The sequence below is a fragment of the Balaenoptera ricei genome, chromosome 15, assembly GCF_028023285.1.
Source record: "Balaenoptera ricei isolate mBalRic1 chromosome 15, mBalRic1.hap2, whole genome shotgun sequence".
Lineage (NCBI taxonomy): Eukaryota > Metazoa > Chordata > Mammalia > Artiodactyla > Balaenopteridae > Balaenoptera > Balaenoptera ricei.
The window spans coordinates 24,917,862-24,935,433 of record NC_082653.1 but is presented as its reverse complement, the minus strand read 5'-3'; the positions used below and the strand labels follow the sequence as shown (position 1 = coordinate 24,935,433).

Below are 17,572 nucleotides of genomic sequence, written 5' to 3'. Positions count from 1 at the left end.
TGCTATATAAACTTTTCTAGCAATTCACAAGGGCCCATTAGTCTTGAAGGGCACTGGCATTCTCTGAACTTTGCTGTTGGAGTATATATCCAGGTGGTAGATATTTCCTTGGCTGTGATCATCTCATTTATAGGGGACCAGTGAGTTGTCTCCTGTGGGAACCAGGGGGTGCTCTTCTAGATTTGAATCTACTCTTCGTACCTTCCACACAATGCTTAGACAAGGCTATTTTATGGCAAAAGTGACTAACTCAAGGGTGAAGGCTAAGGATGTAAGAAGCTCTTGCTAAGATGATGAGAGATATATGAGATGCTAAAAATAATCTTAGTTTGTAACTCTCTTCTTTCATTGGCTTTCTAGCATGCTTAGAATAAAATCCAAGTTCCTTATCTTGGCTTACAAAGCTAAATGTGATCTTATCTCATTTACCATTTTTCCGTGTTTGCTATACTTTTCCTCAGGTATGCCAAGCTTTCGTACCTCTGTCTGGAATTTTCTCTTCTTCCTACCTTCAGTCTTCACATGGATAGCTCCTTGTCATTTAGATGGTTGCTTAAAAGTACTTCCTTAGAAGACTGCTTTACTGCCAAGTCATACTCTGCCACATTAGGCTGTTTTTCATCACAAGGAACTTATCTCTAATTGTAAACTGCTCTGTCCACAGTTTAGAGCAATATCTGATAACATGGTAGGCATTCAAATACTTGTTTACCAAGTTTGTCAGTGTACTTTTTAATTGACCTCAAGATTTCTGGGACTGTTGATACCAACAGTTGGTGGGGGGGTCTACTGATGGGAATTTGGGTGGATGGTGTGGGGAAGTCCTATATTTTTTAATATGATGGGAAGAAATACAAAGGTTATGTGAATAAAATTTGTGAATATTTTAGAGCAAACTGCTTCTCTGAGTAAAAATAATAATGCTGTGTTTAACCTTTGTGAAATCAAATCGATTTGAAGGATGAACTAACATCTTGAATATTGAAATATTTTCTCTTTTATTTTACTTAGTCATTTCAGCGAAACTTAAAGAAAATAAAAAGAATTGGTTTGGGCCAAGTCCTTATGTGGAAGTCACAGTAGATGGACAGTCAAAGAAGACAGAAAAATGCAACAATACGAACAGTCCCAAATGGAAGCAACCTCTTACAGTGTAGGTTTGAAAGTATTTTCTATGGTATATTTTGTTTAGTAGGTGAGCAGAAATGCAGCTTTAAAAAAGTTTCTCACTTTTTTCTTTGTTCCTCCTCTCTTTTTTTTTTTTTCCCCCTCTTTTTCCCCTGTTCTTAGGACTCTCCTCCTAGTCTCCTTTCTCTTTAATTATTTGTTTTCCCAGCCTCTCCTTTTCATTGCATTGTTGCCACTGAACAGTAGCTGGGAGATCCCAGGGTCACGGGCCTAGAAAGATTAGCAGCTCTTTCCTTAATTTAGGTTTGAAATAGAGGGCTATGAGTAGCTCACTTTATTTTTTTAATTTAATTTTTAAAAATAGTTTGTGTTTTTTAAAATTACAGTGCCCACACAGAACCTACACAGGGGTTTTTTTCCTTTAAAAAAATTATGCTATACATTTTATACTTAACATACATAACATCATTTTTTGCTGAGTACATATGGGTCTAATATCCCTTATATAGCTACATAATATTCTTTAATATGGATGGCTACGATTAATTTTACTAGTTCCCTATTGATCGGTTGGTTTCTAATGTTGTGCTATTAGACAGTGTTGCAATATACATCCCTGTGCATATGTCTGTATGTTTGTGTTTTTGATCTGTCATTCGAATTCATAGAAGTAGGATGTAGCTCAATTTCAACCCTTACTGACAAAGCCCCAGATGTTGGTAGGAAGGAAATTACAGGTTGAAGAGAATTATAGGTTAATTTTAATTTTTCTACTAAAATGGAAGCAAATGTATGATTTATCAACAAATGGATTTTTAAATAATATAGTGTATTTGGTTTGTATATTAAAGTGTAGTTCAAAATATAACCAGTTGTTATCTCATCAAATATAGACAAATTGCTTTCATTACCTAACATTTGGAATTCTTGCATTTTTTTTCTCTTAGAGAAACAAACCTGTGACTAAAAAAAGTTTTATTTCTAAATGGTGAGATGAGACATTTGAAATGATAAGCTCTTTTCTTCACATGATACGTGCTTATGTGGACAGTATTCCTAATAAATGACAAAACAAATTAGCTATACCTATATTATTCTTTAACATGGATTTCTGAAGTTCTAGGGCATCTTGATGTACTTTATAATGATTTTGAGCAAATGAATGAGACTTAAGAATTTACTGAAGGTCATCTTGAAACCTATTTGCAGAAGTATCATTCTAATGTTCCTCATCTGTATTTATTTCAACATCGTTTCTTAGACTTCATTTTTAATTAGTGCCCCATTAGAGATTTGATCTAAATTAAACAATATGTGAGGAACATTTTTTAAAAAAACAAATCTTCAAAAGGCCACAGCCTCCAATAACGACTGGAGATGTTCAGAATAATAGACTGAATACTCATCTACTTTCTACCAGCTATCTGTGCTCACAATAAATGTACTTTAGGGCTCTTGAGCTGATAACGACATGAACTCCTTACTGGTTTAAAAGTTAAGAAAAAAGAAACTCTCCATGTAGCCCTATATGGTAGTGCTGTTCTTAAGCCCAGATGTTCGGGGGATCATAGCTCAAGATCTGAATTTTTAAGTTGCAGCAGATTGGCCTGCAATTTTAACACAGCTTCCATTGTTGGGTAGCAGGCTTTCCAGTCTTCTCTCAAGATTTGAATTGAAATAATTTAGAGTAGACCATCTTTGATGGTATACTTTATTGTCTCTCAAAGTAAAATTAAATTTATTAACTCTTTTATCCCATCCCCATTATAATTTCCCAAATGACTAACAGAGAAATGTGCTCCTTTTTAAAAAAAATTATTTATTTATATTTTTGGATGCGTTGGGTCTTTGTTGCTGTGCGAGGGCTTTTCTCTAGTTGCAGTGAGTGGGGGCTACTCTTCTTTGCCGTGCGCAGGCTTCTCATTGCGGTGGCTTCTCTTGTTGCAGAGCACGGGCTCTAGGCGTGCGGGCTTCAGTAGTTGTGGCACACGGGCTTCAGTAGTTGTGGCTTCTGGGCTCTGGAGTGCAAGCTCAGTAGTGTGGCTCACGGGCTTAGTTGCTCCGCAGCATGTGCGATCTTCCTGGACCAGGGATTGAACCCGTGTTGCCTGCATTGGCAGGCAGATTCTTAACCACTGTGCCACCAGGGAAGCCCCGAGAAATGTGTTCTTAATATACATTCTCCTGAAAGTAACATCTGAAAGTTTTGAAAGAGAATGAATACATTGTACAAAAAAGAAAAGGCAGTGATAAGGTGACAGTTTCTTAGTTTGTTTAAAATACCTGTCACTGGGAATTCCCTGGCGGTCCAGTGGTTAGGATTCTGCACTTCCACTGCAGGGGGCATGGGTTCGATCCCTGATTCTAGACAAATTCTAGAATTTGTTTTATAACCTTGAACCATAGGACTATGGTAGGTTATATAGTGTTCCTGTTTTTCTAATTGAAATAGTTTTTATACAGCTTATTGCAAATTCAAATTTCTATTCTGTATTGGCATTTAGCAAGGTATGGAAGAGTCTTTATTTGACAGTTGTCCCAGACACTTTGCCTCTAACAGTGTGAAACTTGGGGTAATATAATCCTCAAATCATTAAGTAGCTGACCGAGAAACTTCTTAATATAAATTTTAATGACAGATTTTTGTTCAGATTACAGTCTGCCACCGACTGACTGTGTGATGTTGGGCAATTTGCTTAACCTCTCTGAATATCAGCTTCTATATCTGAAGATAGGAGTGGTAATTCTCATCTCAGGGTTGCTGTGAAGATTAAATGAAATAATCCTAAGCTCAGCATACTACCTGACATAAAATAAGGATTTAATTTATAAATTCACTTTTTTGTACTAGGAAAGTAAAACTGATTTTTCAACAGTTTGTAGCATGGTGAGCACTTTTACTTTTGTTGGTGATATACATGCATGAAATTGCCCCTATAGTTCAGTGACAAGTGAAGATGACCATAGGCAGTCTTGGTTGTACAGTAAACTGTAAGGTGTGCAGTGAGAAGATTTTAATTATAATTTACTTACGATCTTGTTGTGATATTTAAAGGAAATTTTTTTTTCACCTTTTTTTTCACCTGTAGTATCGTCACCCCTGTGAGTAAATTACATTTTCGTGTGTGGAGTCACCAGACACTGAAATCTGATGTTTTGTTGGGAACTGCTGCATTAGATATCTATGAAACATTAAAGTCAAACAATATGAAACGTATGTATGTAAAAACAATAGAATATGCTCAGCTTTTGTTTTTCTGCAAGAAATTAATATGCCAAATGTGGAGAAACTATGTTCACTATTCGTTTTTAGGTTTACTTGGTTATAATATTAATAGGGAGATGGATCTTGAACTGTTTAATGCATTCTGAGTAACCATGGTTTGGCCATTCATTTTGGATCTGATATTTTAAATAAATATTTATTTAGTAAATAGATATTTATTGAAGGCTATATACTCAATTATGGAAAACAAAAATATAGAGCAGAGCTGAAGGAAAAACGTAATCTCACTGCAGAGAGACAAATGTGGTTAATATTTTGACATTTCCTTTTCAAATGCTTATTTTAAAAACTTCCTCATTTTAGATGGTTGTGGTTTTATTTATACGTGTATATCTCTATCTTTAGATGTCTATATATACTGTAGATACATAAAAACTTGAAACATGCTTATTTTAATTAATATATCATGATTTTAAAACAGATATTTAATCCTTGAGTATCTAAAACATACTTCTAAGAATTTTATTTCTCATTTAGGATTTACGAGATGAAAATTCATTCTTAAATTATGTTTTCAGTCAATATAATTCAGGCATATATTGCTGAGTAGTCTTAGTTGTCCTGCTGGCTCATTTTGTAAAAGAGAATGAATATAGTAAGTGAGATGATTAAGCTATTTAGTATCTTACGTTGTGGATATTAACCATTAGGAAATTTTGTTCTATTTTTAAAATGTTTTTGGCGTCAAAAGGCCTGAAACCTTGGGTGAAGTGTATTAAAACAAATTGTGTACACATAAATGTAAAGTTTTTCTGACAGTTTTGTTTTTAACAGTTAAGACTTAAAGGAAAAAAAAGTGACCATTTTCTATAATTTTATTCTCTTCCAGTTGAGGAAGTAGTTGTGACTTTACAGCTTGTAGGTGACAAAGAACCAACAGAGACAATAGGAGATTTGTCAGTTTGTCTTGATGGGCTGCAGCTAGAGTCTGAAGTTGTTGCTAATGGTGAAACTACATGTTCAGAAAGTAAGTAATCACTTCTTATATAGGGTCTTTAATGATTCTTCTTACATTAGCCACTGTAGTATGTTGTAATTATTGCTGTTCTTTTCCACATTAAAGAAATTATTTTATTTCCTTTTTAAAAAGAGACATTTTTCATTTTAAACTTTTAGTGCATTGTTTCTATGAGGAAAACATTTTTCTGTAAGTTGAAAAGCTAGCCAAGTAAAAGCCACATCACAGTTGGCCATATGCATGATGAATTGATTTATAAAGTATCCGTTCTGTAGGCCAACAGTGGCAGTTAGTATGGCACATTTGATGCTACACCTTCTCCAGTGCTAATGGCAGACATAGTTTACTCTCTGTAGCAGTGTCTGATTGAGTTTAAATTTGACTCAAAATCCTTCTTAGTACTGTACCAGACAAGCCAGTAACAAACTGGAATCCATTTGCCATTCCTCTTGCATTTTTGTAGGCTACATTTATTGAGATGTCTTTGAGTTATAATAATGACAGAACCAATTCTTTATGATTTACTAGTGTTTGTTAAGGAAATAAATATGAGCTGTAATTAAAAGAAGTTGGATAGCACCTGAGTTAGTGTCTGCACAGCTAGCATGCTTAATAAAACCACTTCTCAGTGGATTCCCTTTAGATATTTTCAACCCTTACTAATGTACTAATAAGTGTATTTTCACTTGAAACACAGACTGTAGAGGCCCCAAGACAAAGTGCATATTAATGGTCTCCTTGATTAGTCTGACAAAGATCTTTTTGTTTACTTAAAACTGCCTTACGAAACATTTTGCAGTTGTCAGGTGCTGCTGTACTTCTGTTCCTACTTTGGAAGACTTCCTACTTCCTTTTTAACTCTTGACCCTTTTTAATAGCAGAACCTTTAAGATAGTCCTAGTGTGTCTTCCAGTTTGGTTCTTTGGGGTTAATGAGGGTGGAAAGAAATTTCTGAATTGGTTATACTGCTTCAGAGTTGACATGTTCATCTTAATTTACTGTTATTCACAGGAACTCTGTAATAGTTACATTTTTCTATAAGTTGGAATTCCGGAAGGTAATAAAAGTTAAGTTACATTGTTAAACTGCTCTAAAACCTCAGTATTTATAGCTTCCTAAGTTTTTTTTCCTACAAATTGAAACTGCTACTAATATAGAATATTTAATAATTAACAAAAGTAAAGCATGTCAGCCTTCATATTTCAGAGTAGAATCTAAACTGCATATTATACTTATGACTTTACTGTTTGTTTCCTACAGAAGTGGACATTGCTGTGTAACCAGTTTTTGACTCAAGTAGGAAAATAATTGACAGAATTTAATCTCATTCTTTGAAGTAAAGAGAGGTTTTTTTTTTGTTTTTTTTTTTTTTTTTAAAGAGAGGTTTTAACTGGGAAGTCACAGTGGATTTTAGGGCTAGAGTTGCCACATACAGTAGCTGCCATTTGTTTCATGTTTACCATGTGCCAGGCACTGTGTTGGTGTGTTTACATATATATTCATTTAACCATCACAATTTTGTAAGACATTTGCATATAAAAGAAAGTGAGGCTCTGAGAGTTTAAATAGTATGTCCCGTATCACACCAACAAGTGTGATGCAGAGTCAAGATTGAAACACAAATATTTGTTGGTTTCCTTTTCTTTCCAATACACTTTCCGTTTCACACTTTAAAATTTAGGAACTTTAAATCAAATCATGAGTTGTTATAAGTAAGCAAAGGAAACCCAATTAAGTCCACAAGCATCTGTGGTGGGAGCTTCACTTGTATTGTTTTTTGATTGATTCCATTTCTGTAACTTTAACTATAAGCCAGAAATGAAAATTAGAGTAGCGCTAAAATTGAATTTCTATCATCTGAGCATTGTTTGGTTGGTTGCTTTTGTATTCTAATATTTTTCTAATGTTACAGAGTTTTAGTGTTTTTTCCCCCTCTGTGTGTTCAGTCAAGTTTTTGTGGCTTTGCTGTACAGCAGAAACTAATACAACATTTTAAATCAACTATACTCCAATAAAAAATTAATTAAAAAACAAAAAAGTTTTTGTGGAAGAACTCATAGGATTTTAGAGTTTAACATTTTTGGTTAATTTAAAAATAATGCTTATAAAAAGAAATCTGTCTGAATTTTGGTATTAAAAGTCACCAAATAATAGCTTGTTATATATTTAGATATACTGTGAATATTTTTCTAGTAAGACAGCATTATCTCTTTTGATAGTTAAAATTTTCATTTTTTTGGTAGATAAAATTTTCATTCTTTTTGGTGGATAAATTTTCTAAAAATGGCAGTTATATAAGTAAACTCTTTTTCAGGTGAAACAGAGTTTACTCACTATGTTTGTTTGTTCTTCCCACTTCAAGCTTTATTTAAAAACCAGAGAGCTTTATGTTCCCATTCGACCTCCTCTACCACTGTCTTCACTCAGGGAACAAGTTTAATATCCCAACTGAGTGTCATTTGTAACATTTTCTTTGATACTCTTTCTTATTTTTCTGTTTAGGAAGTAATTACATAATTTGTTTTGATGTTTTCCTTTTCTTAAGTACAGAGTTAATCTGCTTTTATGAGTCTTTGGGAAGGAGAAACCTTTATTTAATTTGCTAGTTAGGTAGACTTATTGTAGCTCTCAGATCTAAATTAACCTAACAAATTGAGAGTAGGTAGTTGTTCATTTCTGCAAGAACTTCCCATTCATGTATTTTGACTTCTTGGGTGGGTGGTGGTGGTTGATGGTTAGTTTAACACCTGTCTTCCCAAATATGGCATTCAACAAGAAACACTGAAAAGTATCATCATCAAAGGCATTAGTTTTCCTAAAGAGAAATAAAAGTCTATTTTACTTTTAAATTTATGATAATAAAATAGGAACATATTCTTGTAAAGATCTTTATTCTTTACCATGGATGCTCTGGAAATGTATTTAAAATTAATCTGGGGATAGTTTTTGGCACATGTGACCTCCAGTTCTTATTGTGTATGTTCCATTTTGTTTTGATTTTATCTCATTCTTTCCCAGTCTTTCTCATTAAACTCTAGTTATTGTGGTTTCTTTTGATTTTAGGGTAAATAGTCATTTTCATGTGTGATTATATCTATAATGTTTCTTTTCAGTAAAATAAATTCTAAGAAACTAGATGAAGTTTTTTGCTATACCAAATATTATTTGAAATTACTATACCTCTGCTGGGTCTGGGTACCAACTAATTATTTTATAGAGAGAAACTTTGCTGTAATGGTATTTTTTAAAATTTTACTTATATTTGATTATTTTAAATGTTTGCTCAGAATATTAACTAACATCACAAAAAAGCCAGCAAAACTTCCTTTACACACTTATGTTTTTTTAATATTTATCAGTGCTACTTTAAAAATGGAAGTATTGGGAATTCCCTGGTGGTCCAGTGGCTAGGACTTGGTGCTGTCACTGCCAGGGCCCCGGGTTTGATCTTAAGAATTAGAATATGAACAATATCATTGCATCCACCCGTGTTCTCCTGCCTATATCAATCCTTGTCTTCTCCCTAGAGATAATCATTATTCTGAACTTTGAATTTATCATTTCCTTGCTTTAAAATTTTTTTTTCACACGTGCATGTGTCCTTTTGCGCTCTATGAAAATATCAGTGTTGCCTTTTAAGATTTATCCATTTTGTGTCTGTAACTCACTTATTTTCATGGCTGTATAATAATCCATTGGGTGAATATACCACAGTTTATCCATTTTTTTTTAACATCTTTATTGGAGTATAATTGCTTTACAATGGTGTGTTAGTTTCTGCTTTATAAGAAAGTGAATCAGTTATACATATACATATGTTCCCATATCTCTTCCCTCTTGCGTCTCCCTCCCTCCCACCCTCCCTATCCCACCCCTCTAGGTGGTCACAAAGCACCGAGCTGATCTCCCTGTGCTATGCGGCTGCTTCCCACTAGCTGTCTATTTTACATTTGGTAGTGTATATATGTCCATGCCACTCTCTCACCCTGTCACATCTTACCCCTCCCCCTCCCTATATCCTCAAGTCCATTCTCTAGTAGGTCTGTGTCTTTATTCCTGTCTTGCCACTAGGTTCTTCATGACCTTTTTTTTTTTTTCCTTAGATTCCATATATATGTGTTAGCATACTGTATTTGTTTTTCTCTTTCTGACTTACTTCACTCTGTGTGACAGACTCTAACTCCATCCACCTCACTACAAATACCTCCATTTCGTTTCTTTTTATGGCTGAGTAATATTCCATTGTATATATGTGCCACATCTTCTTTATCCATTCATCCGATGATGGACACTTAGGTTGCTTCCATGTCCTGGCTATTGTAAATAGAGCTGCTATGAACATTTTGGTACATGACTCTTTTTGAATTCTGGTTTTCTCAGGATATATGCCCAGTAGTGGGATTGCTGGGTCGTATGGTAGTTCTATTTTTAGTTTTTTAAGGAACCTCCATACTGTTCTCCATAGTGGCTGTATCAATTTACATTCCCACCAGCAGTGCAGGAGTGTTCCCTTTTCTCCACACCCTCTCCAGCATTTATTGTTTCTAGATTTTTTGATGATGGGCATTCTGACCAGTGTGAGATGATGCCTCATTGTAGTTTTGATTTGCATTTCTCTAATGATTAATGATGTTGGGCATTCTTTCATGTGTCTGTTGGCAATCTGTATATCTTCTTTGGAGAAATGTCTATTTAGGTCTTCTGCCCATTTTTGGATTTGGTTGTTTGTTTTTTTGTTATTGAGCTGCACGAGCTGCTTGTAAATCTTGGAGATTAATCGTTTGTCAGTTGCTTCATTTGCAAATATTTTCTCCCATTCTGAGGGTTGTCTTTTGGTCTTGTTTATGGTTTCCTTTGCTGTGCAAAAGCTTTTAAGTTTCATTAGGTCCCATTTGTTTATTTGTGTTTTTATTTCCATTTCTCTAGGAGTTGGGTCAGAAAGGATCTTGCTGTGATTTATGTCATAGAGTTTTATGCCTATGTTTTCCTCTAAGAGTTTTATACTGTCTGGCCTTATATTTAGGTCTTTAATCCATTTTGAGTTTATTTTTGTGTGTGGTGTTAGGAAGTGTTCTAATTTCATTCTTTTACATGTAGCTGTCCAGTTTTCCCAGCACCAGTTATTGAAGAGGATGTCTTTTCTCCACTGTGTATTCTTTTATCCATTGTATATTCATTTTATATATTTTATCAAAAATATGGTGAGCATATGTGCATGGGGTGAATATACCACAGTTTATCCATTTTTATGTCAAAGCACATTTGGGCTCTTTCCAATTTTTTGCCATAATGAACATAAGTGATACATTGAACATTTTTGTATTTATATATGTCTCCTGGTACATAGGTTGAAGGGTCTTTGTAGGCTGTATACTTGGGAGTGGGATTGCTGGGATATGACACAAGTGCATTTTCAGCTTTACAACATTTATTGTTTCTTCAAATATGCCTCTTTTTTGTTATTCTTTTAATTTTGATGAAATTTACATAATAGATACTTAACCTTATAAAGTGTACAGTTCATTGGCATTTAGTGTATTCACAGTGATGTGTATCCACTACCTCTCATTTCAAAACTTTTTCATCACCCCCAAAAACCAAACCATTATCCGTTAAGTAATCACTCCCTATTCCCCCTCCCTTCCATCTCTTGGTAACCACTGATATGTCTCTATGGATTTGCCTCTTCTGAGTGTATCATAAAAAAGGAATCATGTAGTATGTGACCTTTTGTGTCTGGATTCTTTTGCTTAGCATATTGATTTTGTTTGTTTGTTTTGGCCACGCTGCGCCTCTTGTGGGATCTCAGTTCCCCAACCAGGGATTGAACCTGGGCCACAGCAATGAGAGCGCAGAGTCCCAACCATTGGTCCGCCAGGGAATTCCCTGGATAATATTTCATTGTGTGTATATATGCCACAATTTTTTTTACCCATTTGTCCACTGATGGACATTTGCCTTATTTCCACCTTTTGGCTATTAATGAATTATAAATAATGCTGCTATAAACATTTGTGTCCAAGTTTCTTTGTGCATGTCTTCATTCCTCTTGGATATATACCTAGGAGTGGAATTGCTGATGCTTGTTTTTGATAGTTTCTTATTTCTTGCTTGTTAGTTTTCTTTTGATAAGTCGGTTTTTTATATTCTCCATTTGAAAATTCCAGTATCAGAAATATTTGGGGATATAAATGTTTTGACTCTCCTTCATTGAAGCTTGTTTTCTTATATGTTATGGCTCTTTGATTGCCAGTTTATATTTGATCTTAGTCTGGGGGAATCTCAAGGGCCTAATAAGTTGGGGATTCTTTGGCCAAAGAAAATTTCTTTTGCTTCTGTTAGTGCCAGATGTGTCACCTACCTGGGAATACTTTAGCTCCTTTCTGGGATCCCCAGCCTAATGTGGATGTCTCTGGTTCAGCCCCCTCACCTTGTTTCTCATCCACCTCACAGCCCTCAGGGTAACCCTGTCTTTCACATTTGCTTACTGCACCCTGTTCTTGCTCTAGTATCAGTTCACTTGTTTGTTCATTTTGCTTTTGAGATTGTTAGGCACCCAAGTAGTAGAAATAGTGTGTTAAATTGCTTCATCTAAAAGCTGGTTCTTCTGTGGCAGGAGGATCCTTTTCAGTAGAATAGAAGAGATCTTTGTTGATCTTCTAACAAAGTGTCCTCTGGGTAAAATGTGTATTTAGAAATCTGATCAGGTTTTTTTGGTTTTTTTTGGAGGAAATTTGGATTGGGAATACTTTTAAACAGCAGTATGTTTATAAAATGCCAATTTAAGTACAGCCTTTTTCCTCTTCTTGGACATTGATTGTATAAGTGTTAGAAAGATTTATATTTTTTAACTATTCTCCCGTTGAAAGTGCAAAATTAGATCTAAATAATTTATGTCATGAATTTCATAGTTATGGCTTTACTCTGCATTGAAGTGAAATAAAAGATTGAACAAAAATAACCCTTGTTCCAGGGCTTCCCTGGTGGCGCAGTGGTTGAGAATCTGCCTGCCAATGCAGGGGACACGGGTTCGAGCCCTGGTCTGGGAAGATCCCACGTGCCGCGGAGCAACTAGGCCCGTGAGCCGCAATTACTGAGCCTGCGCGTCTGGAGCCTGTGCTCCGCAACGAGAGGCCGCGATAGTGAGAGGCCCGCGCACCGCGATGAAGAGTGGCCCCCACTTGCCACAACTGGAGAAAGCCCTCGCACAGAAACGAAGACCCAACACAGCCATAAATAAATAAATAAATAAAATTAAAAAAAAAAAAAAAAGACCAGATTATCAAGGGCCTTGCAGGCTATGCTAAAGGGTTTGCATTTAAAAAATAAATAAATAAATAACCCTTGTTCGGACTTTGAAATGTAAATGTCAGGAAACAATAATAGTTAATATTTATGGCGTGCTTATATGTGCTGGGCACTGTTCTAAATGTTTAATTCTCACTACTGTTCTATGAAGTAGGCATCATTATTGTTCCCATTTTATACACGAGGTAAAAGGCACAGGAAAATCAATCGTATTTCTGTAAAGTCACAAAGTTAGTACGTGTTGAACCTAGGATACAGACCCAGGCAGTCTGGCCTCAGTCCATGTCATTAAATATGTACTATGCTTCACTGTAGTAAATGGTAAAGTTTAGAAGTAGCAATTATTGGTAGAGTTAAATGGATTATTTCAAATTGTCTTCTTATTTTTTGAAAAAAGTGGAACACTGACTGATTTTAATAACTTATGACATTTGGTTTTCTGATTTCATTTATGTCATTTATCAGCTATTTTAGGGGAATATATTCCATATAAAAATAATTCTTATAAAATTGAAGCATACCGTTTTCAGCCAAAATGTATTTCATTGTACCGTGTTTTTTAAAACCATTTTTAACAGCTCTATTGGCATGTATTTTATATTTCATAAAATTTACCTGTTTCAAGTGTGTTAATTTAATGATTTTTAGTAATTTAATGGAGTGATTCAATCATTTACTGTAAATCAGATTTAGAACATTTTCATTCGCCAGTAAGATCCCTCCTGCTTATTCACAGGAAATCCCATTTTGACCTCTAGCCTAGAGCAACCACTAATCTATTTTCTGTCTCTAAAAATTCATCTTTTCTGGACTTTTTATGTAAATGGAATCATAACAATATGTAGTCTTTGTGTCAGGCTTCTTTCACTTAGCATAATGTCTTTTCAGGTTTATCAGTGACGTAGCATGTTTCAGTAGTTTGTTCCTTTTTATTACTGAATAGTTTTCCATTACATAGGTATACCACATTTTATCTATCTACCTGTACCATTTTTTAAAAATGTAACATTTCTAGATAAGACACTTGCCAACCTTGCTGAGTATGATATAGTAGTAGTATAGTGGTGACTCAGCATCTTTTTAATGAATTCATTAGTTATGCTTTGGAGTAATATAGTGATGATTTCACTGTTTGAAACTAGAGACTGTATTTAGGGACTATTATTCTTTAGCTAAATGGACCTAGACTGTTAAACTTGAGTTCTTTTTGCATTTCATAGTTTTTTAAACTTCTCTATATACTGTTTTTGCTGCAATCCATGTGCCTACCTCTAGTAGCCTCCTTCTATCACTTGTATAATACACAGGCCCTTACTGAATCCTAAGGATATTTCCCATGAATAAAATTTGAAGGAAGTGTGAATGTTGTGGCATTCATTTTGGCCACTTTGAGATCCATTTGTGCCTTTCCTATTCTTGAAGCTATTTTCAAGACCTTTGCATAAGAAAGATTTTACTGATTTTTCTATTTTCAAAATCTATTCTGTCATCGTCCTGCTGGTAATCAGCACTTTTTTGGGGAGGTAGTTGACTCCTCCCCAAAAGATGACTAAAATACATTTGAATTAGAATCAAGCGTGACATATTTCAAACAAGGCAGAAGCAGCATATGAGTAATATACCTTGACTAATTAACATCTCTTACACATAATAATCATTTGCACAAAATTTTGGTAAAACTTCTCAATCACATGAACACATCATATTTTCCTTTTAAATAACATGTTGGACTTTAACTCTGTTGCAGTATATTCTTTACTAGAAAGATTTGGTGAAAGGTTTTATTTACATAGCATGTTTAAGAAAAAGGTGCAAACCACTTTCTGAAACTCGTTTTCTGTACAACTTTTATTGTTGTTAAAGGTGCTTCACAGAATGATGATGGCTCCAGACCCAAGGATGAAACAAGGTAAGAGTTCACTTATTACATACCACAGAATGCAGAAAGAAACAAGGGAGAATGAATAAGTTTCATTTTAGTCAAAACTTTTAAATTCAGATTGATATAAAAATAAATGAGTATCAAAAATTTCAGGGCTCAAGGTAAGAAAGGAAATATTTATGGAAAATTCAAGACCCTAAGCTTGTATGACTGCAGTTCTCTAGAGTAGGCCAGAGATACCCCAACGCTAATACTTTTTCAGCTTATAGAAAGTGAATATGTTGGCACTTTTCCAAAGGTAGGGAAGTTCAGAATCCCAGGGTCATCATTGGGCTATTTTCTTTTCTAGGAAAGCTGGGCTATAATTTTTCTCACTGGGATTAAAAAGCAATAGAAAAGGTTTTAAAAATTAATAACTATCTCTGTATTCTGGAAGACAACTTATGCCTCTTGTGTTTCTTTTTATGTTTATGTTTCATAGCTTTTTTGAAGTCATGAAATTTCCCTTATAAAGATGTTTTAATATTTCAGATTTCTTTGGTCAAATAACTTCTCTTTTGCCTAATAAACCCATACTTTTGCATTAATAAGTGAGAATGTGGTAGAATTTTATAGTGCATTGAAAGGTTCTGTTTTGCCACTCTCATTTCTGTTTTGCAAAATCTTTCTTATAATACTTTATGAAACCAGACAGCTGTAAGTTTCTTGCAAAGGCCTTGCTAGAGCCCTGGCTTCATGCCATTTATTTAATCAATGCTTTACATTTTCCCAAGTGAATCATTGTTCACAAATAATCTGAGGAACAATGTCTTCTAGGTTTATGAGACTGCCAGACTAATCTTTGAGCATGTCTTTTGTGTTAAGCATGAATTCCTTTGCATTAGCCTTTTCCAGAGAGCATACCTCTGAGATGATGGGTTTGAAAAACATTTTGTAAACTGTCAAATGCTGTTTAAATGTTGCTACACAACAATCATGGTGGTGAATCCTTTGCTTTTGTTTGCCCACTTCATAACTACAAGGCATGTGAACAAGGCAAAACCTCCCCCTCCCCCCAGTCATTTAAGAAGCTTACTAAACAGCTTTAGGTTCTTTTACTTTAATTCAAGCACTGCATATATCGTCAGTATAGTCCTGTTGGTCTCCTTTCCCCCATAGCATGTCTGGATGTTGTATATTTCTCAGTGTTGTCTTCTGTCACTTTTATGAATTACCAAGATTATTGGTGCCTGGCGTTCAAGATTTTGTTTTTGGATGTACCTTCTTGACTGTTAATCTTTGATTTGATATTGTGACCTTATTATATTAGCATCTTGGTTCTCCATGTTTCGATCAGGTACATATGTATGGTGAGATAAGCAGGGGTTTATAAGACTGAAGCAAAGAACAAAGCCTTAGTAGCACTAATTCGTAGCTAATTGCTTTTCACATATAATGGTGGTGATAAGTTCACACTGGCAATTCTATACAGTATATAGGTTTCCATATTGGTTTTCAAAATTCATCTCAGATTTTAGCTCCACAACCACTCATTAAAGGAACTAAAGTTAACCACCAGTGCTATTTTAGTGTCACCATGTTTCTCAAGCTTCAGAGTACATGAGAATCACCTGGAAGACTTGTTCAACAACAGATTGCCCAGTCACAGATTGCCAAGCCTTGTGTCCTCTTCCCAAATTGTTACATCTAGGATGGGGCCCAAGATTTGCATTTCTAACAAGTTTCCGGGTGATACTGATAGACTAGGTCCTACACTTTGAGAACCACTATTCGTGAGACATACAGGTATTTCTTAGATTTCAACAAACTATTATGGGAAATCTTTCAGTTATGTAACAAACTCTATTTCTTGAAAATCTAGGCTCGCACAGCTTGCCAGAAATGTCACTCGATCTTAATCTCATCCTCTTTTACTTCAGAGCTGGTTTGAATCCTGTTTCTTTTTTGAACTGCTTTTACTTGTATTTGTTAGAAAATGATACATGATTTTTTAAATGTGAAACAGTCTATAAAATGTGTAAAAACTTCATGGAAGAAATGGCATTTGACCTAAGACCATTAAGCATAGTTATAATTTGGATATGCATGTCTTGAGGGAATTGGATGAAGGAGTTACAGGTGGAAAGAAGAAAAACAGTCATGGAGGTGGGGAAGAACATAGGGGTTTTATTGGAAATCTTTAGCCTCAGTATTTGGCTGAAAATAGAGTAATTGAAAGTGGGAAATGGCAGGTGGTGAATTTGAAAGTAGAATCAATCAGTATTTATTGCCTCTTACTATGTGTCAGGCAGTATGATGAACATGTTTCCTGTTATTTCAGTTAATCCTTAAATATTTTTATGAGGTAGGTATCATTTTTACAGGTTATGAGAAAACTGAGGCTCAGAAAGGGAAGGAAACTTGCCAGTTAATAGTGTAAATGGCACAGTTGAACCTGGGACTGCCTTACCTTCAGAGCCTGAGTGTGTTTTACTGTTGCCTAAAGTGAAATGCTTTTTTTGCCCCCCGTGTAAGTGCTTATCCCTCAATAAATGTTATTTTTAGTACTGCAGAGGTTGGAGCCAGATGGAGATTTTGGTTTGCAAGTATAGGCTTCTAGAATCTTTTTCTCTGGAGAGGAATGTCTTTTAAAATATTTGAACAGAGCATTGGTATGATCAAAACACCATAAGAAAAATTATTTGACAGTCATGTGTAGTTTGGATTGTATGGTGGTGGTGAAGGTGGGAAGACCTATGTGGGAACTTATTAGAGTAATCCACTGAGAGATAATGAGGGTTGGAACTGGAGCAGTGGTGGTAGAAGAGAGAGAGAAAACGTGCCAGTGAAATCAGTGGGACTTAGGCATTGAGTGTCAAGAGGCACAGGAGAGAAGAAAAGTCAAATTGCCTGGGAGGGTAGCAGAGTCACCCATAGAACTAGAACATAGGAGGAAGAGTAGCTTTAGCATTGGAGAGTTATTCTAGATCTCCTGCATTTAGCTGATAATTTGGTACCAGGGGATGAGAAT

General features: G+C 35.0%; 1 protein-coding gene across 4 annotated transcripts in view; it reads left to right on the top strand.

Moving 5' to 3' along the window:
• The window catches only part of ITCH (itchy E3 ubiquitin protein ligase), a 123,884-nt gene that overhangs the window by 50,600 nt on the left and 55,712 nt on the right, over positions 1 to 17,572 (top strand). For all 4 annotated transcript variants that reach the window (XM_059897630.1, XM_059897632.1, XM_059897631.1 and 1 more), the window contains 4 exons: positions 1,012 to 1,153; positions 4,218 to 4,342; positions 5,244 to 5,381; positions 14,544 to 14,589. In XM_059897630.1, the coding sequence (XP_059753613.1) occupies positions 1,012 to 1,153; positions 4,218 to 4,342; positions 5,244 to 5,381; positions 14,544 to 14,589 (451 nt within the window). The remainder of the gene's footprint in view (positions 1 to 1,011; positions 1,154 to 4,217; positions 4,343 to 5,243; positions 5,382 to 14,543; positions 14,590 to 17,572) is intronic.